This window comes from Hyperolius riggenbachi, chromosome 11, assembly GCF_040937935.1.
Source record: "Hyperolius riggenbachi isolate aHypRig1 chromosome 11, aHypRig1.pri, whole genome shotgun sequence".
Lineage (NCBI taxonomy): Eukaryota > Metazoa > Chordata > Amphibia > Anura > Hyperoliidae > Hyperolius > Hyperolius riggenbachi.
Genome location: NC_090656.1, coordinates 108561397 through 108586558, shown reverse-complemented (window position 1 = coordinate 108586558; position 25162 = coordinate 108561397). Strand labels below are relative to the sequence as shown.

Sequence of the window (25162 nt, the reverse complement as noted above, 5' to 3'; positions counted from 1 at the left end):
CGAATTGACAGGAAGCAGCCGCTCGCGCGAGCGGCTGCTTCCTGATTAATCAGCCTGCAGCTGGCGACGCAGTACTGCGTCGCTGGTCCTGCAGCTGCCACTTAGCCGACGCACGGTATAAGCGTGCGGTCGGCAAGTGGTTAATATGTTACAGACATGGCTCAATGAAAAGCGTGCATGCAAAGTTAAAGTGTACCTGAGATTAAATTAAAGCATTTATACTTACTTGGAGCTTCTTCCAGTCCCCCTTCAGGCCGTGAGCTGCCTTGCCGTCTCTCCGGGCCGCTCCGATTCTCCACTGGTTGCCCAGATATACATTTGTTCGGTCACGCTCTGTTGCGCATTTGCAGACCTGACCACACAAGTCCGAGTCATGCTCCTGTAACCGGGAGCATTCTGTGCCTGTGCAGTACTACAGGAGAGTGATAGAGCGTGACTGAACAAATATACTGGGATGGCCAGAAGAGGATCGAAGCAGCCTGGGGAGGCGGAGAGGAAACCCACCGCCTGAAGGGGGCTGGAGGAGGCCCCAGGTAAGTATAAATTCTTTCATGTACTTTGTCTCGGGTTTTCTTTAATGCAAAGTAAGGCATGGAAAGTATTTGAAAGGCCCTATTCCAAATGGCATACAATGTGCATATTTGCAGATAATTTGCATCTCATTGACCATCTCTTGTCAGTAATATTGGTTGTCTTTTTACAGCCTATAAATGTACTAATGTTAGGGGTTTACATCTATATTCTCTCTAAGGTGTCACTGTACTCAAAGCTAAAACATGAGCTGTAGCTGAAGATGTGCTGGATAAAGAAATAACTGCAAAGAACAGGATTATTTTTTACAAAATTAAGTCAAGCAGGAAAGAGTCCAGATACTTACCCAAGAAGAAGGTCTCACCGGTTTTCTGCTGTTCTTGAGGACAACAGCCGCTAGCGTATGCATCACACTAGAAGCTGGAGACCAGGCTGGAGCAGTCAGCTGAAAGCACTGGCCGCCAGCACGTTAAAGGGGAACTGAAGAGAGAGCTATATAGAGGCCTCTCATGTTTATTTCCTTTTAATCAATACCAGTTGCCTGGCAGCCCTGCTGGTCTATTTCTCTGCAGTAGTATCTGAATAAAACCAGAAACAAGCATGCAGCTAGTCTTGTCAGATCTGACTTTAAAGTCTGAACCACTGAAACACCTGATCTGCCGAATGCTTGTTCAGGGGCTATGGTTAATAGTATTAGAGGCAGAGGATCAGCAGGGCTGCCAGGCAACTGGTATTGCTTAAAAGGAAATAAACATGACAGCCTCCATATACCTCTCTCTTCAGTTCCCCTTTAAGGGTATTGCTCTGGGTGAATGCAAGTCTGTGTGCTGCAGATCTGTATAATGAAACACAGAGACTAATGCATTTTAGACTTTTATTACTGTAATGATAGGGTAAATTAATGACCATCAGCGTTAGCAGCTGTTACTACTCTGACTGCTCTCGGTTGGATCTGAGAGATGCCTACTGCTGACACATCTTTGTCCGGACCCTGTGATTGCCCCAGCCTGGTCCCCAGCTTCAAGTGGGACACATACGCTTGCGGCTGTTGTCCTCCAAAAACAGCCCCCAGAAAACTGATGAGACCAGACATCCCACATCTTACAACATATTTGGAACACCTGATCCTTAAACGACAACGACTACAGAGCACATAGATCTCCTGCTGCAAGCTGTTCCAACCCTATTCCCTCTCCATTGCCACAGAATCATCGCTCTGCTATAGCAGAGCAAACAGTGTGTATAGTGCTCAGCGGCCTGACTCATTCAGTGCCAAATGTCTTAGGGCAGTGGTTTTCACACTTTTTTGGGTGAGGGTGCCCTTGATGGCTTTGAAATTTTTTCAAGGCACCCCTTGGCAACAGCAACTACCAAAATGCTGTTATAACCCTTGTTAGGCAGCACCCACTCCAGACTGTAAGTAACCCCCATTAGCAGGACAAATATTTCCTTACCTATCCTCTGATGTCCAACTTAAACACAAAGGTTAACTGGCAGTTTATGCAGCCGCATTGTATTTCAATATGTGGTTGCATTACCTGAGGGCAATGCACAGAGGATGGGGATGTATGCCGAGGCACCCCTGGGAGGTGCTTGAGGCACACCAGGGTGCCGCGGCACGCAGTTTGAAAACCCCTGCCTTAGGGCAACAACAGTTGTGCATGAGTAAGCACCTTAGGGGTGGTTACCACTAAGAGCGATTCACAGGATTTGCCCATACAGGAATTCAGATGGGAAAAATTCACATGCAGGGAGGAAGGGAGGAGGCGATGCAACAAATTCTCATGTCACGCATGTGAAACTGCTATAGGGTTTAAAAGCATTCCCGCATCACCACAAGTGTCAAGAATCCAAGTCATCACAAGTCTCCGAGATGCATCCTGGCCACAGTGGAAAATGGGCCCATACAACTACTATCTCCCTATATTCCCTCCCTCTGCAGACATAGCAGATTTCAGAATGCCGACATCACAAGGACCGAACGACAAACAACAGATCATTCCATGGGTAAGTACAGTCGCCAAACGTCGATCGCTAAAGATCCATCATGTATCTTTAGCGATGCCCAAGGCACTAGCAGCGCACAATGCCATTGTTCTCGCTGCTACTCCGCCCACTGAAAACTGCTCCATCGCACAAGCTTGTTGTCCCTCCGCCCCTCGCATAGCAACATGTCTGCCGGAGGCTAATGAAGCACATGTACAGAGTCGTGGCTGCTTTGCTGCTCACAGGCAACAGAGCTCTGCAAGAAGTCTTCTGGTGAGTTTGTAGATTTACTACAATGCTTCTGTGAGGTAGACCTACATTTCACTGCTTAGACAAAGTCACCCAATGGATGCGTGAGGTTTGCCTTGTAGTAATGAAACCCATCTAAGTAAAAGAACCTGTATATGAATTGATGATGAGCACACAAAAAATGCTATTCCTACCAAGAACTCCATAAATTCCAAAGCAAAAGATAATATTACAAAAGGTTTTATGAGCCTGAGCAATGCAATAAGTGTGTCTGCAGGGTGCATCATGCTAACATGATGTGGTTTTATCCAGGACATTAATCTCAATCCACTTAATCCAAGCTATTAAAAAGACTATGCTCACTCAGTTTAATCATTTAGAGCTGGGTTTCCAAAACGGGAGAATGATCTTAATGATGCATTAGAAGCACTTCCGAAAGAGAGATGCCTTTTTAAGTTGCTAAAGCTCAATACAGTAGTAGCTCAAAGTCCAGGGACAACTCATCAACTAGCACTGGAGAATATGGTGACAGCCCTACAATGAGTGCAGCGTTGAAAGTGAACCATAGGTGAAAATAAACTGATTAGATAAACAATTGTATTTATCCTCCTACTCCTAAAAATGACTTTTATTTTAGACATCCCATGATTTTATTTTATATTTAAACATTTACAAAGTAGATTGAATGTTTTGTTGTCTCTGCTCAGTTGCAGTCTATTAAGCAGGGCTGTGGAGTCGGAGTCGTGGAGTCGGGCAATTTTGGGTGCCTGGAGTCGGAGTCGTGAAAAAATGCACCGACTCCTAATGAATTTGTAACTAATTAAAATAGAAAATATGATAAAATTTTCTATTTCTCAGATAATAGTCATTAAAAATAATGTATATATACAGTGTATATACAGTAATAGCTGTGCTGGGTCCACAAAAATGAAATAAACCAATCAAAATTAGTTACTTGTGCTGCTTCAATAAAGCAGTCCCCGTATTTTAAAGGTCAGATATACATATCTGATTGTGACTGTATATATGATGTGTACACAGGAATCTCTTATATATACTAAATAACATATATGCTGTAAGAATAAAGCCTGATGTGTAGCTGTGTCACTAATAGAGATGGTCAATGAGATGGAAATAATTCTGCATTGATGCTGATTTATGCAAATGTATGCACTCCCTTTGCTGATGAAATCAAATAATTTGATATGTTAAAATTTGGTTTGGTGACTACAAATTAAAGGGTACCTAAGACGGATGAAAAGTAAAGTTTTATACACAACTGGGGCTTCCTCCAGCCCCCTTCAGGCTAATCAGTCCCTCGCTGTCCTCCACCACCTGGATCTTCTGCTATGAGTCCTGGTAATTCAGCCAGTCAGCGCTGTCCGGCTGCATGCCGCTCCCACAGCCAGGAACATTCTGCACCTGCGCAATAGTGCTGCACAGGTGTAGTATGCTCCTGGCGGCGGAGTGTGTGCATGCGCACTACGCCCGACTGTCTCAAGTACCTGGACTCATAGCAGAAGATCCAGGTGGTGGAGGAGGACAACGAGGCATTGATTATCCTGAAGGCGGCTGGAGGAAGCCCCAGGTATGTATAAAACTTAAATTTCATCTGTCTCAGGTTTACTTTGTTACACAGTAGTACTATACTCTACATATGCACTCCCCACAGAGCTGCAGGGAATCCACTGAGAATGCTGTGCACATTGAACACAGAGGTGTTGTCTTTCACCCATAAACCTTGTTCAGATTGTGCATGAAGAATGTGTAATAGAGGAAGAATCTCCTCATTCCCCTGCAGAGTACCTGCACATCATTCCTACATGTACCCACACTTACATTGCCTAGGGCCTGATAGATGTTCTTTGTTCCGGTTTGTACCTTTTACAAGTACTCTTACCAAGGACTAGTTTTAGTCTAAAGGGAATAAATATAGTAGTTTACATATCCTTCTCACTTCAGTTGTCTTGTAGAATTCCTAAGCGTTGGCAGTTAAGAGACGAATTTCATGTTACATACTTTTAATCAACAAAATTGTAATCTGCAAATTAGAGGAGTCGGAGTCGAGGAGTAGGTGGAATCCTAAACTGAGGAGTCGGAGGATTTTTGGACCGACTCCACAGCCCTGCTATTAAGTGTCCTAAACGAAAATACATGAACTATATTGACCCTTTTCTCTCTCCCTCTGCTCTCAGAAATATGTAGAAAAATGTAATATGTAGAAACAAATTCTTATCAGTGATGTTTACTATATTCCTGACAAGACAGAAGCCGTCATCTCCATCCTTAAAAATTAACTCAGGTAGCAAAATAAAACAAGTAAAACAGCCTTATTATTAATATGTTTAGTACTGTACATACACGTTTGTTTACCTCATGTCACCTCGGGTACACTTGAAAGACTAGGTTTCTTTATATATTTTTTACCAATTAGGGCTCAATTTACAAAACAAGTGACATGTTCGTATTTATCTCAAGCCTGGAGCTGTCAGTAACTAAAGGTTAGTACACACATCAGATAAAAGTCTTTGGAAAATGAAAGATCACAGACCAATTTTAACCCCTTCCATGTAGTATGAGAGCCATACTCTACACAGTCTATGTCTCTTCATTCTATGGAGCTGAACTCCCCATCAGATAGAAGTCTTTGCAAGATGCTGCACACAATGATGCTGTACACATGCAACAGATCAGTATCTGCAAAAGATCTTTTCCTGCAAAAAATCCGTTCCTGCAAAATGCATTCATAGTCTATGATATCTGCAGATCATCATACACACCTTTTTTAACAGACATTCATCTGCAGATCAGACAATCATCTGCAGATCTGAAGATCCATGATGGTGGATCTGATCTGCAGATGAATGTCTGTTAAACAAGGTGTGTATGAGGATCTGCAGATATCAGACTATGAATGCATTTTGCAAGGATGGATCTTTTGCAGATACTAATCTGTTGCATGTGTACAGCATCTGTGTGTGCAGCATCTTGCAAAGATTTCTATCTGATGGGGAGTTCAGCTCCATAGAATAGACTGTGAAGGTATGGCTCTCATACTACATGGAAGGGGGTAAAATTGGTCTGTGATCTTTCATTTTCCAAAGACTATTATCTGTGTGTACCCACCTTAACAGCCAGGCATTCAGTAAGGTTCTAGAAGGAAGGAAACAGAACAGAGAAAAACAAAAAAGGTGAACAAACTGATTTAATTAGTTGGGAAAATAATAAAGTTAAAGGGACCCTGAGAAGACCCTTTAAAAGAAAATATCAACTTACCTGGGAATTCCTCCAGCCCCCCATAGACCACGAGGTCCCTCTGTGTCCTCTCCACGTTCCTGCTGGTGGCCCAGTTAGCCTGGCGAGTTTGGGGTAAATCGTGCATAACTGCACATGTGCGGCACATCCGCTCTCCAAGCTCAATCACGCTCCTGTTGCCGTAAGAGTCATGCGCACAACTTCACCTGAGGTTTCCGGGCTAACGGGGCAGCCAGGGGGACCATGGAGGAGACCCAGAGGGATCTCGCAGTTTACGGGGCCAGAGAAAACCTCAGGTAAGTTCAAATTTGCTTGTAAAGGGTCTGCTCAGGGTCCATTTAATAATTTTATTTATTTATTTTTTTAAAATCTAAGATGCTAATGGTTGTCAGCTGATAAAAAGTTTGTTAATTTTATGCAGCTTGGACTTGCACTTTACTTGTCTGTATAATAATTATTTTTTATCTTTATTACATCTTTCATCCATTTTCCACGCACTGCAATAAGCTATCAAATACTGAATTAAATACCACAATTCCCTAAAATAATCAATGAAATACTACACGAGGCACAAATCTTAAAGAATTGACATGCAGTTTTTCAGTAAGTCTAAAATACTGCATGATCAAGTAAATGGTCTTTGGAGTTGCACACCTTACCAAATTGTGAGGTGAGAGCCATACGGAGGCAGCCATAGTCATTTCATTTTAAACAATGTGAATTGCCTGGACAATCCTGTAGATAATAATAATCCGAATATTTGTATATTGCTTTTCTTCTCAGACTCCAAGCGCTCAAGAGCTGCAGCCATCTCGCTTCAGTGCTTATATTCAGCAGGGGCACGTGTGCCCCTGCTAAACCGCCGCTAAACGGGGGTCCCTTACCTCCTAAATCCCCTCCGTGCAGCGGGGGATCACTTCCGCATTCAGGCAGGGCTAATGGCCGCAGCCCTGCCTCACGCGCGTCGGTCTGTCAGCGCGTATTTCCGCCTCGCTCCTCTCAGTCTTCCTTCGCTGAGAGGGGCGGGGGAGAGGCGGCGATGCGCCGCTGATAGACGGCGCTGAGAGGCAGGGCTGCAGCAGTTAGCCCTGCCTGAAGAGCAGCAAAATCTATGACCAAGTTGGTCGTTGATTTTGCAGGGGGGGGGAGGGGGGGATTGGGGGTGAAGGGACCCCCGTTCAGCCGCGGGATAGCGGCGTTTTAGCAGGGGCACACATGCCCCTGCTGAATATAAGCACTGAAGCGAGATTTATTCTCGCTTCAGTGTCTCTTTAAGAGGCCACACAGCAGTGTTAAAGACAAAAGACAAAACACTTATATAGCGCTTTTCTCCTGGCGGACTCAAAGCACCAGAGCTGCAGCCACTAGGACGCACTCTATAGGCAGCAGCAGTGTTAGGGAGACTTGCCTGAGGTCTCCTGCTGAATAGGTGCTGGCTTACTGAACAGGCAGAGCCGAGATTCGAACCCTGGTCTCCTGTGTCAGAGGCGGAGCCCTTAACCATTACACCATCCAGCCACGTTAGGGAGTCTTGCTTTGAACTCCTTACTGAATCGGTACTGAACCTATCCAGGGTTTGAACCCTGGTCTCCCATGTCAACAGCAGTGCCTTTGACCTTACCTCTGCCTCTAATACGTTTAGCTATATAGCCTTTAGGAAAACCTTACGCGAAAAAAACCCTTATGATTATAATGAATTGTATGTTTAGTACAGATAATGAATAGAACATTGGTAGCAAAGAAAAGAGTCTAATAGTTTTAGTTTGTTATATAGCTTCTTTTTTTGTTTTTTGTTATATAACATTGCATCACACTGGCACAGTTGCAGTTTTAAAACCACACTGTCTTTTAAGCTATAACACAAAGCAAAAATAACGACCCTTTGAACTTCCCTGCAGTAAAACCTTATCTCAAGCTGTCTCTCGTTGCTTGGCTGTTTAAGTGCTTCAAAAAAAAACACAAAACAAAACAGGACTGTATTCGACAAAGTTGGGTCGAAAAGCTCAGAGAAACTCTTCTGCATAGATAACAAGTGAAGTTTTTTTTTTAACTTTCTGTATTGGAAAACAATATGAAAATCTTTTCTTTGCTACTAATGTTCTGTTTCTTGGCTGTACTACACATACGATTCATTATCTAATACGTTTATTTTGCTTCAGGTTTGCTTTAACAAGCATGCAGATCAGATGTTTCTGAAAAAAGTCCGACAAGATTAGGAGCATGCTGGTTTCAGATGTGTGATTCATACACTACTGATGTCAGAATGATCAGCAGAACTGCCAGGCAACTGGTATTGTTTAAGAGGAAATAACTATGGCAGCCTCCACATGGCTCTGACCTTGTATCCATGAGCATTACATCCACTGCTTGCCAACAGTGCAACTGCATCCCATTCCAGCCACCAGAGCTGTGGAGTTGGTACAAAAATCATCCGACTCCTCAGTTTATGAAACCACTGACACCAGGTACCAAAAATTGCTCCGACTCTTCGACTCCACAGCCCTGCCAGTCACAATTCTTAATGTGAAATTCAATTTGCACTTACAGGATGCAAAGGTGACCCCGAGACAGGAAATAAGGGGGAGTCTTCACAGTGGGACATTTGTTTGTTCCACTTGATGTCTGGTGTGCTGGAATATCTGCTATCATTCTCTATTACAGAAAGAGATGCACAACAGTTCTCAGGAGTGCCACTTTCTCTGCGAGGATCTGCAAAGTGGCAAGCTGGATTTCATTTACAAACAAAATACAATTAGAAGGCACAGAAAGTATCAGCCCTGCAGGATGGAAACCCAATGTGGAAAGCCTGGAGCTCTTATGAAAACTGGTTAGCTTAAAGTCTCCAGAGAGCACAATAATGCAGACTTCCAAGATTTGTAGTTTTCTAAACTTGGAAAGGCATTTGTGTCAATACAGAACAGCTATAATTATGCAGAGTGGGACATCTTTTGGGAAGAGAACTCAGCCATGTTCACACTTATTACAGCTTCCAAGTCCTGAGATTCTCAGATCAAGAAAACAACACACACTTTGTTGCTAATGGAACCTCACAGCCAGAAATAGCAACAATTCAGACCTTGAGTTTTTGAAGTCTATCAAGATACTAAAAAACCTACAAAGCAGTCCCAAATTTTATTCAGACTGGATTTCATGAAAGGGTCGCTGGAAAACAATTTGACTTCTGTAAACAAAATGTTGTAGTTCAGAATAAAGGAAAAAAATCCACTTGTGAAATGCTGCAGTATGACAAGTACTGATACTGAACATGCCTCCCCTCCTCGCTAGAAATGGTCAACGAGATGCTAATTATTATTGATTTATAAAGCTCCAACATATTCCATGGCACTGTACAAAGTAGGAAAACAACAAGGGGTACATAATGATACAGACAATGATATACATCAGATATGGACACTGGTACAAAATACAGAACTGGTGACTACAATGACAGATGTAGCATGATGAATACAATGTACAATGTATGAGTGCAAGCTATGAAATGAATAAATTCCAAGACACAAAGGGGTGAGAGAGCCCTGCCCTTTTGAGCTTACAATCTAAAGCAGGGGTGCCCACACTTTCGGCTCGCGAGCTACTTTAAAATTTGCAGAATACAGGAGATCTACCAGCATTTAAGTACCTACGTATAGGTAGATAGGTATAGGTGCCTGAAGTATAGATAGCTAGGTATATCGGCCTTCAGTATAGGTAGCCAGGTATAGTATAGTTAGGTGTAGGGGCCTTCAGTATAGTTAGCCAGGTATAGTGTAGTTAGGTGTAGGGGCCTTCAGTATAGTTAGCCAGGTATAGTGTAGTTAGGTGTAGGGGCCTTCAGTATAGTTAGCCAGGTATAATGTAGTTAGGTTTAGTTAGGTGTAGGTGCCACTTACCTCCCTCCAGTTCCAGCGGCGGTGTCTGGGGCTCCTCCTGGTCTCCCCTCCTGCGGCTGCGCTGGCTAGAGTGCAGATGTGCGGCTGAAAGAACACCCCGGCGTGCGCGGCGGGCAGCGTGCGTTGATGCATTGTACCCAGCGCCGCTCCCAACTATGACGTTGCGGCGTCCTCTCCCGCTGTACTGCCTCTCTCCTCTCCGCCTCTTCTGATCGGCCAGCGGCTGGCAGCAGAATCTGATAGCTGCCGGCCGCAAAATTTAACATGGCCGCGATCTACTAAATAGGCGGTCGCGATCTACCGGTAGATCGCGATCGACCTACTGGGCACCCCTGATCTAAAGGAATTAGGGGGGAGGGGGGGGGGGGTTGGAAAGAAAAGAGGTGAAGTAGTATGGTGTATGTTACGGCCAGAACCCAAAGTCTGGCCACTTCGGGTTCTGGCCGATCAAAAACGCGAAATGATCGTGACCCTGCGGCCAGGGTTAGAAGTGAACAGGATTCCCAGGGGCGTTAAATTAATGAATCCCCCCCCCACGGCAATGTAACAGATTAAACCGCCGCTTCGGCTCTGCCTCCCCTCCTACCCCTGCGGCAGCCGGGGAGCATGCATGTCCCCCTGGACCGTTCGTAGCGCCAGGAAGCAGAGTGGGGAGGCTGCAGACATTACTTCTGCCAGCACCCGCTCCGCAGGAACAAACGGCAGGATTTCCTGCCGATACGAACGACCTTGGGGGACACGCGTTTAGGAGAGAGGCAGGGGGAGGAGAGGAGACAGAGCTGAAGCGGCGGCTTAAACTGTTACATTGCAGCCGGGGGGGGGGGATAAAGATTCGCCGCTGGGATCTGGGAATCCTGTTTATTTCTAACATTGGCCGCAGGTGCATGGCCACTTCGTGTTTTGACGGTCTGGAACCCGAAGTGGCCAGACTTCGGGTTCTGGCCGTAACATATACATACAGGCAGTGTGTGTTTAGGTTATCTAGTAAGGAGTAAAACTTGAGAGGTCGAGGGGAATGGCCTAAGTTATAGCATATGCTTGTCGGAAAAAGTGAGTTTTGAGGGAACGTTTAAAGATATCAAAGGTTGGAGAGTGATAGATGTGCTGTGGAAGGGCATTCAAGAGGTGAGGTATGTGAGTCTTGTATACGAGAATGCGAGGAGGTAGTACTAGAGGACAAAAGAAGCTCATGAGCAGATCAGAGATTGCGGTTGGTATCTGGAAGGTGAGGAGATGCATAGGGTAAAGAGATTGTGGAGAGATTTGTAGGTAATGCCAAGTACACACTTGAAAGATTAATGAAAGATCACAGATCAATTTTATCACCTTCCACGTAGTATGAGAGCATACTCTACACAGTTTATTTTATGGAGCTGAACTCCCCATCAGATAACATGTACCTACAGTTTTCATAGATTGCTAGTCTACAAACCAAAGCCACTTATGGTCTGAATTAATTTTTCTCCTGTAAGATTCAAAGCTCATTTGCAGCCAAGGAGATCTGCAGGTAATTAAAGAGACTCTGAAGTCTAAAAAAACACTTCTTTTTATGTCATAAATATGTTTAATACTTTATCCCTAACTAAACCACCGCATCCCCGCTGCTGTAAACTATATAAATCCCCCCAAACTCCCCGGGACACACTACGGGGAGCGCTTCCGTGTGAGGCAGAGCTATGAGCTGCAGCCCTGCCTCACACGCGTTTGTCAGCGGCGGATCTCCGCCTCTCCCCCGCCCCTCTCAGTCTTCCTTCGCTGAGAGGGGCGGGGAGAGGCGGAGATCCGCCGCTGACAGACGCGTGTGAGGCAGGGCTGCAGCTCATAGCCCTGCCTCACATGCAAGCGCACAGGGCAGCAAAATCCACGACCAAGAAAGTTGTGGATTTTGCGGGGGTAGTTAGGGGGATTTAGATAGTTTACAGCGGCGGTTTAGTTAGGGATAAAGTATTAAATAAATGTATGACATAAAAAGATTTTTTTTTTAGAGACTTCAGAGTCTCTTTAAGCTGACCATAAACAGGTCAATAATAGCCTGATATGCAAAGCCAATTAATCTCTATATAATTGATATTTGAGTGATTCTTACACCACATGGCAATCACAATTTCAATAAAATTTCAGCAGAAAGCCTTCGAGCATCGATTAAATCACAAGTGCTTCATCACTGCAATACTATGTGGCTATGGATACCCCACCACTCCTGCCCTGCCTTCCACTAAGAGTTTAGTGACTACTCAGACTTTCAGATAAAATTAAACTCAGGGCTGCGGAGTTGGAGTCGAGGAGTCGGAGCAATTTTTGTCTACCTGGAGTTGGAAGTCGGTGGCTTCATAAACTGAAGAGTCAGACAATATTTGTACCCACTCCATAGACATGCAAGGGCTGTGGACTAGGAGTCAGGGTAATTTTGGGTACCTGGAGTCGGTACCTCTACTGTAATGCAAGGTCAGCTTCTTGGAGGAAGCCTAATAAAGGCAACCTGAAGAGAGAGGACTTTGGAGGCTGACTTCATTCTCCAATAAACAATGCCAGTAGCCTGACTTCTGTGCTGGTTACCCACCTCCAATAGTAAAGTCACTGACTCAGAATGAGCAGGCAGGTCAGATGAATTTCCTCCACTGGCTGCAAGTTTGTTGCATGTCTATAATTCAAAAACAACTAAGCCAAACACTCAGCATGAGAGCCAGGCAACTTGCATTTTTTATAAGGAATAAAGATGGTAGCCTCCATAATTCTCTCCCCCTAGGTTCCCTTTAACCTACCAGCAAAATTTTTGGGATATGGGAGTAAACTGCAGTGCCTGGAGGAGACTCAATTATGTTATAATCATTCTATGCAAACTTATGTAACTTGGAACAGGACCAAATCGGATGCAACAGCTCAAGTTTAATAATATATGAATTCAGTTTAGCCAATTCCAATATTCTTGTTGAATTGGTCCTAAAGGTGGAACTGACATCAGGATTGGCTTCAGAGGGACTTACTATACAAAATTCACTGAAATAAAAAAAAAAAAAGTAGACAGTACAACACATCTGTTATGCAAGTAGACCAAGTAGTTACCAGTATCTACTTACATGTGTGATTTTATTCCTGGGATAGTATGGCAGTCCCTGCTGCTTTAAGTGCCAATTCCATTCTTAAAAAGCAGGTTTGAGAGCAATTTGCTATTTTAGCGAGCTTCAGCCCTTAGAGCTTAGCTAGTGAAATAGCTACACATTGCGCATTATTCCTACAGAAGATAGACATCTCTCCACAAACCACCTCCCCAGGACACAACGGAAAGCTTATAATCTTTACCTTTGGGCTGGTTCACATTGGGGCGATTCTTCTGCGCTTTGGTGATCAGCAAAGCGCTGCTACAATGTATCCCTATGGATACATTCACACTGCAGAGGTTGCGATTTCGATTAATCGCAAACACACTGCATGCAGCATTTTGGGGGCGATTGTGCTGTGATTCTCGTTCTATTGAACGGGAATCACAAGCGCAAAGCGCGCAAGAATCACAAGACTTTCTGTTAAAATCGCCAGCCGAACACGATCGCGGGCTAGCGGTGCCAAGTGTAAACTAGCCCTTACAGGGTCTTGCATTGTGTTTAACTCAATTATACTAGCAAAAGCCTATTTTAATATTTACTTAACTGATTTGTTTAATCCAGTGTTCCAGACACCGAAAAGAAAATCATTCACGGTTATTCACTGGGCTTTGTGATAGATCTTTGTGTCCCCATATATGAAGTATATATGATATATGAAGTCAATGACCGTGGTCACATTCTAGCATTAAAATCTACTCAAACCGCAACATAAAAAAAAAAGAAAAAACCTTGCCAATATGTCTTGCACTTCAGTGCTTGAAGACATTTTTGTTACCAATTAAAATAGTATGGTTTCCAGGGGATTATAAAAATCTTGTGCATTCTGTACTAGCAAAAAGAGAAGTTATGAAAAGTCCAGCACTATCCTGTTATCAGAATAAGCCAGATAAAAGGGTTTTGTCTTGCATTCACTCTTCAGGAGAGATGCACTGCAATTCAGCTGCCTCATTTGCATAGAATGCTGGGAATACACGGGTCGATCCGGCGGCCGATTAGCCGCTGGATCGACCCCAGCTGCGTCCCCGCTCGTCCGCGCGGATCGATTGCCGCTCGTCCCCGTCGGCGCTTCCTTAGCACTCGATTCCCTGCCATTGACCGCCGGCGGGGATCGAGCGGGCGGGAGTCGAGCGGCTTGATCGGGCCAGCTGAATATTATCGGCTGGTCGATACACGGTACAGAAACGTACCCCATGTATCCCCAGCATAAGAAACACTGATTTCGCTAGAGCTCACCTGAACTGTAAAAGATGACTTCTACTTACCTGGGGACTTCCTCCCCCCCATTGTATTTCAGGTGCTTCTGTGTCTTCAAGATTTCCTCCCTTGTGTTGTTGCCCCCCCTCAGAAAACCCGAAGACACAGAGGAGCCTGCAATACTACTAGGTGGGGGTTATTGGAGGAAGGGCTGGAAGATGCCCCAGGTAAATGAAAGTCATCTTTGTCAGTTTGGGTGTGCTTTAATCATTGCAACGAGTGGAAAAAAACACAAAAAGCTAGTTCTACGATTGATACTATTTGTACTTATGTTTCTGTTATCATGGCACATTAGTTCAGGCACACTTTAAGACCTGTAAGCATCCCTTTTCAGAGACTAAATCATGAAAGCTAAATAAAACAATTTCATATGATAACACTACTGACTTTTAGCCCAGCCATATTAAAAGCTGTATGGTGTAATCTCTGTGAATATACTTTAATAAAACTCATGAGAACAGCTGCGCAATGACTGTACTACATCTCTGGAGACAAATTAGGAAGCGTTGGAGGAGAACACACTGTGTGATTGGTTTCTGAGCCAAAGATCAACCACAACAAGAGGTTCAAACCACAGACCTCAGGGAGGCTGAGCCTACCCTGTATATTTTACATTACCAAACTGTCATGTAAAAAGGTGGAAGAAACAGACAATTAAATGGTGTGAGACTTCAAGTTCTATTTATTTCTTCACTAAATAATATTCACAACGCCTTACAAGTCAGTTCAGATAGTTTGAGTCTCCTCCTTCCTCTGAGGAAACAAAGCTCACTCTTTGAATTCTCTTCTTGGTCCGCTGTTGTGCCCCTCTGAAAGCTGGCCATCTGAGCCTTGTGGCGAGATATTGCGCATGCACAGCCCTGGTTGCGTCATATGACGTGTTGAGAAGTCAAGCAACTGGTGCTAAATAACACTAACCTCCCTCCTGTGCAGAGCTGTGGGCAGCAGAAGTTACATAGTTATTTGGGTTGAAAAAAGACATACGTCCATAAAGTTCAACCAGAAGTAACTTACCAAACTTCTGGGTGCCGCCTTCTACACTTCCCAACGCTCTCCTGTACACTGCAGGAAGTGTAGAAGTCTGCGTCTGGATGTTTGGTAACTTGCTTCTGCTGCCCCCAGCCCTGAAAATAATGAAAGTTCCCCCCACATTTACCCCCACAGGCATGGCAATTAGTTGAGACTGATGGATACCAGAGTTCTTAATAACTGGGGGTTTACTTTAAAGTTTATTTTCACTTCGGGTTCACTTTAAGCTCCCTTGGAGTCCTCCCTCTGGCGTTTTGCTATTAAGTACACTCACCTTTTTTTTCGGGGGGGGGGGCCACAATAACTGGGCGATCCGTTTTTCTGGTGTGTGATACATGGCTTTAGATTAGAGGCTATTTTGAGCTGGGTACTCCTCCCTTCTCCTGTGTCCTGATTGTCTCAACCACCACTGAAGATCTGGGCATATTTTATTTGGCGCAAACATGCAAATGACCCCCAAAACATATAAAACCTCCTAAATATCAACTGTAAATCATTATGTTGAGCTATTTTATTCAATAGTGGTAAAGGAACCTTACATGTAATTAGTTAACATACATAATGCCCTTTATAATCGTTCCTATTACAGTAGTGATACACACAGGTTTATGTAACCCATATTATTAGCAACTGTAAATCATACTGTGATCCACATGTTATTGTAGCCTACATTTCCAGTTCATCTGCAGTAAATATGCTGGGATACTAATTACATTTATGGTCATACAAAAGTCATGCTCTGCTTACTGTCCCAAAGGACGCCGCTCTAGAATACAGGCAGTCACATGCAGCTTGTTCACGTCAATTCGATTCAGCTTTTTCAGCTACAGATAATGGAGTCCTAGGTTTGTTTTAGGACAATGATCCTATTAACCACGGCAAGGGTTCCAGGCTTAAAGTGTCAATCAACCCAAAAGCAAGGTTTCAGATTTACCATTAGACTGACTCAAACTGCTGATTCTGAGGTAAGATCACCAAGTTCCCAGGCCCACCCAAAAGCACACAAACCATAGAAGTAGCAATAAATTCCAATCCAGGACACAGTGCAAATACAATATACAGCCTACATGATGAGATTTATAGTCTCACAGAAAATCCTGAAAATGCATGGTCTACAGTCTGCAATAAACAGCCTGTGAATAACTTGCCATTCTTAACTATCTCTACATGGTTTCCCAGCGCCTCTATGCAAATATTCAAAACCTCACAATACGAACAACTGCCACATTGTATATTCCCGTGAGCAGAAAGCCACAAAAAGTATACATTTAAATATTTGTCATTTTAGGAGCGTTCTCTTTTCTTACTGTTTGGGTGGCTAACCACCTTGTATATTTACACTGAAATAACTGGGGAGGGGGGCTGTCTTTTTCCCACACCCTCAGCTTTTTAAACGTTACATGCTGGAAAAAGATGCTGCTTTTTAATGCATGGAAGAAAAAAACAAAACAAAAAGAAAAAAACAAAAACGAACAGCAGCAGTCTAGTAAACTTTATGTCAGTATTCAATCAAACAATACAATACAATACTATCCCCTCAATTCCAACCTCAATTCCAACTTTGCAGTAACTTGAAACTAAGTGAGTCAAGACCAGTAGCTGATGTTCTGCTGTCAGAAGTTGCAATGCAAGCTTATCTCTACTCTCGTCTGCTTTACGTAAATGTACCCATACATCTAGCGATTTTGACAGCTGATCGACCAATATTACAGACCTGTCTCTGAACAGAGATATCTGTTGGCCGCCATAAACCGCATGACAATTCCTTATTGACATCAGCAATCGGCCTTGTGACGCTGCCTCCCCTCCCCCCAGTGCCCCTGCATTAATACTTTGCCCGACCGGTGACCCCTGCTGTGTCCAGACTTCCGCGGTTGCACCCCACATGGTTGCCATCGTACTACATGAGGAGTGTGTGTGACATGCAATGCATTGGCAGAAGTCTGGACACCGCAGGGGACACCGGTCAGGTAAAGTGTTAATGCAGGGGCACCAGGGTCGGGGGTACATATACATTACGGGTGACAGCAACTGGGGGTTTCTGTTGCGTTCATGATTATTGCATACTGTTACCGCCGGGCACCCAATCAAGTAGGTCAGTCCGAGATTTTCCAGCATGGCTGATAGATACATGCGACCAGTTTTAATCCGATGGTGGCACTGATTTTCATCCAATTTATCAAATCGGATGGTCAATGAGCCGCCGAATATACAGAAGTATAGCCATGTTAACAAGACCACTGAGTACCCAGCTAGCTCATGGTGACTCAGAACCACTAGGACCCAACCAGTGTAACCCAACTTGCCCTCAAGGCTTTTACAATTGTGTGTAACCCTATCAGTAAAACCACTCCCTACCACAGTTTCTCTGAAGTGGTGAGCCCTGCATAGTCACCACTTTTACTGGCTTATCACAGGAAAACATACTATCAGCCTAGGGCTTTTATCACATGTATGTCTCCTCCCCAGTAACGTTATCAATATATCTGTAGAGAGATCACAAAAATTACAAATCCAGTCCAACTGGGCAGATCATCTCATCCCCTCGGTACTTTTAATTATAGTATGTTTATTAAAGGTGCGTACACACGCACTACCAGCGGCAACGACGGGTCCGTCAGACCCTCCCACTGGGCGGACTTTTAGCTCAGTGGATCGTTCAGAAACAGCCCTATCAGTCCGCCGTCAGCGCGTACACGCACTACTGTCGGTTGAACGTCCGCCCAGCGGGAGGGTCTGAAGGACCAGTCGTTGCCGCTGGTAGTGCATGTGTACGCACCTTTAGAGTGTAAACATTTGCAACAACCTAGTCCAAAAGAACACGCACTAAAACTACAACATCCATATATATATTAAAGTCAGAAATGGCCTTTTTGAAGAAACTGCTCTATCATAAATGTGAAATTACATGAGTATTTTTGAACTGCAGCATACAGCAACCACTAAATACCTAAGCACATCTTTCCATAGAGAAGAGTGACTAGATCTCTCACCTTGCAGCACTAGACAACCAGGTTTCCAAACCAAAACACTAACTGCATGCAGTTGGCATGTCAACCAAGCGCTCAGGTTTCTTCTGGGTACTACACTTTACTATTACATTACTGTAGGTCATGTGGATTCCCCCAAATCTGGTGCACTAACTACAATGTTACAATGCAGTGGTACCATACCAAAACTAGAGTTTTAATCTGTGATTTAAATTAATTATAAAAACGAATACTTACCTCGGGATCCTACTGAGGGTAGGAACACACTAGGCAGAATCGTATATATGCGTTTTCCATAGCACATAGCAGGAAACGCATATTCGAATCTGCCTATTGTGTTCCTACCCTTAGGCTTCCCCCCTCCTCCTAAGCCAGTCAGTTCTAGTGATGGCACCCACGAAAAATAGCAGTAACAATAGAGGCCTACCTCCTCAGGCATACTAGCAGCTTTCCCCTTAGGCTCCAGTGGAAATAGCCGAGCCTGATCGGCTCCATTCTACTACGCATGCGGCTCATGCGTGCACCGTAGCGCAGACCCGATTGGGCTCAGCCATTTCCATCAGAGCCAAGCGGAAAGCTGTTAGGGCGCCTGCGCGGAGTGCCAACAAGCCCTTGACGCCGGGCTTTTTGGGGATCCTACCACTGGAACAGGGCTGAAAGGCAGAACGAGGGAAGCCTCTTTAGGATACAGAGGCTTCCCCCTACCCAAGTAAATACCCTCTAGGGGCTCTTTTTTTAACATCAGGTTCACTTTAACTCCTGGTAACCAGTTTAGCTTCTCAACAGCAGGTTATAAAAAAAATGTATTTGTTGCCATGTACATTGTGCTCCTGCTAAGGCCAATCTACCCCTACAAGTGCAGGATGTGCGGAGGAGCAGCTCTAGGGAAGGCAGCAGAGCAGTGACTAGAGCACAAGCTAGACTGGGGACATGCTGGTCTCAAGGGGCTCACCAGAAGAAAGTGTTGGTGCCATCATCATAGACTTCAGACTCGGTGCTCCTCCAGGAGCTCTCCCCTCTGTGCAGAGGCTTATTGGCGGCCAGCCTGCCACGAATCTCCACTTCCTCCCAGCTCTGTCCGTCCAAGGAGGACTTCCTCGCCCCCTTTCTGCCCTCATTGCGCAGCATGGTTCAGCACTGCTCCGGCCGCTGTCATGTGCAACCCCGTCCTCCCCACCGCTGCTGCCGCCGCCACCACTGTGACCAGGGTAGAGGAGGCGGAGCGCTAGGCACACGCTTCCACCCGACCACGTGGGTTCGGATTTCCACGTGATCCGGTGACATCAGCCGCTCTGACAGCCGGCTGGTCGAAGCCGCTCAGCCGTTGCCATGGGGAGGAGACTGGGGATCACGCCAGGCGCGCCGGAGACCAGACGCATGCGCTGTCCGCGGTGCTGAAGCTCATACGGTTGCCCAGTTGTACAGCAACACAATTATGCCTGCCGTTATTGTTCTGTGAGAATAGAACGCGCGCATTGAAATGAACAGGCAGCTTGCATTATGAGGTACCTACAAATTCAGATGCCAATTATGAGGCAAGGGAGGAGAGTTCAATTAAACCAAATGATTTTGGACTTTCTAAAACTAAAAAATTAAGATACCTCAGTAGAAGGAAGCCAGGGGTGTGAAACTCAATCAGGCAAAGTTTTTTTAAAACGTAGTCGAAGTCACAGACCAAATTCTATAAGATTTAAAGGAAACCTGTAATGTGTTTAAAAAAAAGTTCACTTGCCTGGGGCTTCTGCCAGCCCCCTGCAGCTGCCCTGAAACTGAAATGATCCTCCTGCCACGGCTCAATTTTGCCAACTTGCAAGTCGATGTCGCTCTGGCTGTGCACATTCGCGCGGCAGTCGGCGGGCGCGTCCTGCGCAGGCGCATTGCGAGAAAACCTCGTACTGTGCCTACACAGGATGTTCCCGGCGACGGAAGCACAAATGAGTACCGCTGGCAACAGGCTCAGTTGCCAAAAGTGAACCGTGTTGGGGAACCGGAGGATTGTTCCAGGGTGATGCGGGCACAGGGTAGCTGCAGAGGGGGGGAATTGAAGTCCCAGGTAAGTGAAACTTTTTTTTTTAAATACATTACAGGTTTCCTTTAACATTTATTGAACAGCCTCAAACTAAGTGGTGTAACTATAGCGACCATGAGGGACTCCTTCCTCTTTCACAGAGTAGTGCAGTAGAGCAGTTTAATATTAACTGCTCTAGTGCTGCTTCGAGTTTCCTGACCGCCACATGCTTTGTGCTGCATACCTTTGACTCCTGAGTCATGTCACATGATTGGGAGGAGACATGGAAGCATAGTGCGCTTGAAGGTCAGAAGAGACACAACACATTGCTGGAGGAGGTAAACATACTGTGGTGCGGTGCAATGCTGCTTCATAACACGGGTTACTGCACTGCAATGCACCACCTATTTAACATTGCATTATAGTAACGGGACAGTGCAGTACCGCAAAACATAAGCATCAGAGGTTATAGTGAAGCATGCTTCACTTCATTGAACTGTATACTATATGATATTATAAGGACATCATCCTCTGTTGCTTTTGTTGGCTTGGTTTGGTGCTGGGACTTTTCAGCATCTTCTTATGAGTGATGTGATATTATAAAGACATCAATCTTCCATTGCTTTTGTTGGCAATAGTTGGAACCCTCTGGCTGGTCCAGAGGCTTCCCAGATCCTCGTCAAGTGCACCATTCCTGCACAGGGCCCATTTTCATCTCCTGCGGTACTCCCAGCTGTGGACAAGCATATTGTGACTGGGCATGCACGCAGAGGCGTAGCTAGGGCTTTCAGCACCCGGGGACAAAGACTATCAATGCGCCCCCTAAGGTGAAGGCTGCGCCGCGCCAAAAAGGGGCGTGGCCACATAATAAACGTGGGCGTGTTTATGGGTAGAGCCAAATGTTCATGGAGGTTAGCAGGCTCACGCTCACCCACCCTCCCTCAGTATGTACCTTCCAGCATGTTCCAAGACAAATTCAGCAATCATGAGCAAATATGAGGCCCCCAACATGACCAACTCAGCAATCATGAGGCCCCCAACAAGACAAATTTAGCAATCATGAGGCCCCCAAAAAGACAAATTCAGCAATCATGAGGCCCCCCAACAAGGCAAATTTAGCGATCTTGAGGCCCCCAACAAGACAAATTCAGTAACCATGAGGTCCCCAACAAGACAAATTCAGCAGTCATGAGGCACATAAATAGACAGCATTTCACATAAATAGGCAGAATGCCCCCTTAATATGGTAGACACCTCTAACCTGGCAGCAGTTCCCCAAAATACACTCAATCTGACAGCAGTGGTTCCCCCAAAATAGGTAGCCCCAGGTCTATAGGTGTCCTTAGAATAGGTGGCCAGCAGTGTAGATGTCCCCAGAATAGGTGACCAGCGGTATAGATGTCCCCAGAACAGGTAGCCAGTGGTAGAGATGTCCACAGAACAGGTAGCCAGGGGTATATGTGCCCAGTATATGTAGGCAGGGGTATATGTGCCCAGTATATGTAGCCAGGGTTATGTGCCCAGTATATGTAGCCAGGTGTATATGTGCCCAGTATATGTAGTCAGGGTTATATGTGCCCAGTATATGTAGTCAGGGTTATATGTGCCCAGTATATGTAGCCAGGGGTATATGTAGCCAGGGGTATATATGCCCAGTATATGTACCCAGGGGTATAATATGCGCCCAGTATATGTAGCCAGGGGTATAATATGCGTCCAGTATACGTAGCCAGGAGGTATATGTGCCCAGTATATGAAGCCAGGGGTATATATGCCCAGTATATGTAGCCAGGGGTATATGTGCCCAGTATATGTAGCCAGGGTTATAATATGTGCCCAGTATATATAATCAGGGGTATATGTGCCCAGTATATGTAGCCAGGTGTATATGTGCCCAGTATATGTAGCCAGGGGTATATGTGCCCAGTATATGTAGTCAGGGTTATATGTCCCCAGAGTAGGTAGCCAGGTCCCCCCCCCCAGCAGGAGGGGAGCAGCACAGAGAAGAGGGAGAGCTGTGCAGACGGTGGAGAAGGGGGCCATCTCCCCCCCCCCCCCTCACCTTAGGGTGCTTTCCCTCCCTCGCTGTCCCCTCCATTAATGTCCGGGTGGCTGGCAGTGGCGGGCGGAGCTTACCTCCATCTCGTCGCAGCGCCGGATGGATTTGCCGCTACTCGGTCTGGTCCAGACCAGAGCAACGGCTGCGGCACCCGAACTTCCGGCGCCGGAGCGAGACGGAGGTGAGTTTCGCCTGCCGCTGCCAGCCACTTGGACAATAATGGAGGGGACAGCGAGGGAGGGAGAGCACCCTAAGGTGAGGGAAGGGGGGGAGATGGACCCCTTCTCCACCGTCCACACAGCTCTCCCTCTTCTCTGCGCTGCTCCCCTCCCCAAAAGAAACAAAAAAAAACGCAGCTCAGCTGGGCGCCCTTGGGGACCCGGCGCCCGGGGGCACTTGTCCTACCCCGACCCCCCCTAGCTACGCCCCTGCATGCACGAGTAATGTTTACACATGCCCTTTAGAACTAAGCTGCTAATGCCCTTTGTTTTTCCTCTGTATAGGAGCTCTTTGTTCTTCTGGGTATGTGCGCTCTGGATACGTTCATCCTTGGTTAGGAACACAGCCACAAGAAACCTATTTTACAAGCTTTTGTAGAATAGCTGTAGAGCATACATGTCAAACTCCGTCCCACGGGCCAAATCTAGCCCTCAAAGCCATTACATTTGGCCCTCAAGTGGTTTTCCCACTTTGCATTATGTTTGGCCCACTCTAGACCACCAGTGAAGCTATATTGACGGTGAAATCCAAGAACACCACAGGGCCATATGGTGGAGGTAGGGGGAAAGGGAACTGTATAGGGGAGGGTGGGGGTCTTGAGATACCAGGGAACTATATAGGGGAGGGAGAACCACTAGACACCAGAGTACTGTATAGGGGTTGGATGGGGACCATTAGACACCTGGGAAGTTTATTAGGGCAGAAGGTGGCCTGTAGACATTGAGGTTGGCCTGCAACTAGGTCCCAGTGTACAGTTGTGGCCCATTTAGTATTTGAGTTTGACCTGTTAGTCCTGTTGTAGAGGGACCGTGCATGGGAATGGTGAATTGTACTGCAGGGGTGGGGCTCCCCACTCTATAGTGAAGATGGTGGGACAGACCCATATAAGCAGAGAAGGCCTGGCTGCTTGGGCCAGCACACAACAGCAGAATTTCATGAATACACAAGATGCAGTATCATGCCCCTTACATTTGAGGGTTTCCCAGGCCTCTGCCCAGATGACCTATGTCTAGAAGTGGCCTTAGCTGCCAAGAATCATTCAATAAAACCACTTGAGATTTTTTTTTTAGTTTGCACCCATGCATTAACTGACACACATTAATAAAAGCTGAATTACCATAAAAAAAAAATCTCATGGGTGTTTCTGTTAGTAAAATAAAGTTAGCAAAATCCTTATAAAATAGGTAAAACAACAGTTGAAGCAGTAAAGAAGTGTAACAAACTTACCTGGTGTGGTCTCTGCAAGCTGCTCTGATAGTTTGAAACATCTGGAGGCGGCTTCCTCTTTAATCAAAGGCATCCCCGGCTTAACCATAGACGTTAATCAGAATGATGGCATCCCCGGCTCCCCTATAGAAGTGGGTAGGCATGTTGGTTCTGGCAGGATGCTCAGAGCTGTCTTTATAGGCTGATGAGGCGTGACTGATGGGGTGTCAGCGGTGATGTCATCAGCTGACACCTTTTTGCAGGAGGAGCTGTCATTTCTGGGGGCTGGGCTTGTGCTCTGCCTCCTGGGTATTTAAAGAGGAACTGTAACGCCAAAACGGCCCCTGGGGGGTACTCACCTCGGGTGGGGGAAGCCTCAGGATCCTAATGAGGCTTCCCACGCCGTCCTGCGTCCCTCGGGGGTCTCGCTGTAGCCCTCCGTGCAGTCCGGGCAGCGGTGACGTCATTATTTACCTTCCTGGCTCCTGCGCAGGCGCTCTGATGCCTCTCGGCGCCGAAGTAGGCGGAAATACCCGATCGCCGTCGGGTCTGCTCTACTGCGCAGGCGCAAGTTTCCGGCGCCTGCGCAGTAGAGCGGACCCGACGGAGATCGGGTATTTCCGTCTATTTCCGTGCCGAAAGTCGCCACAGCGCCCCCGCTGGAGCCAGCAAAGGTAAATATTGAACTGACAGTCGGCACAGTCGCCGGCTGTTCGGAGGGCTGCGGCGAGACCCCCGTGGGACAGAGGACGGCGTGGAAAGCCTCATTAGGATCCGGAGGCTTCCCCCACCCGAGGTAAGTACCCCCCAGGGGAGGTTTTTGTTGTTACAGAGTCTCTTTAAGGCCAGAGTATTCACTTGCGCATTGGCCTTGATACTAATCAGTTCGCTGGTTCTTGGCCTAGTCAGTGAGTTTCGAGAGCTACATTAATATATTGTGTAGACGCACAATATATATGTACTCTAGTTAGTTAGTCAGTCTTGCTTTTTGTAATTATATTTTATCGTAATATTTCAAAGTAACACTTTATTGTATATTTATCTGTGTACCAACCTCTTGCCTGCCTCTTGACCTCGCTCTTGTCTTGTCCTTCTGTACCACTGCCATCTGATACACGTGTTCACTCGGACTCGGCTTGTCCCTCACTTCGTTATTGCCTGATCCTTACAATACGACTGACATCTGACTTATGTGTATGACCCTGCCTGTTTATTGACTACGATATTGCCTTGCTACTCTGTACCTCGATACCTTTGACTTTGTGTACCACTACGGCCTGATCCTGACTACGCTTGTGTACTACTGTTTGTGTATACACTTGTACGTTACCTCATCACGTATCAGAGTGATATTATCAAGGCCCATTAAAAAATATAATGGAGGA

The 25162-nt window shown here is 45.8% G+C and overlaps 1 protein-coding gene across 3 annotated transcripts in view; it reads right to left on the bottom strand.

The window, feature by feature from the left end:
* Positions 1-19572, bottom strand: part of PTDSS2 (phosphatidylserine synthase 2) — a 149024-nt gene extending 129452 nt beyond the window's left edge. For 2 of the 3 annotated variants that reach the window (XM_068261000.1, XM_068261001.1), the window contains exon 1: positions 19238-19572. In XM_068261000.1, coding sequence (XP_068117101.1) covers positions 19238-19403 — 166 coding nt within the window. In that variant the 5' untranslated portion in view covers positions 19404-19572. The remainder of the gene's footprint in view (positions 1-19237) is intronic. The other variant, XM_068261002.1, reaches the window with a different exon arrangement.
* Positions 19573-25162: the final 5590 nt, after the last annotated feature.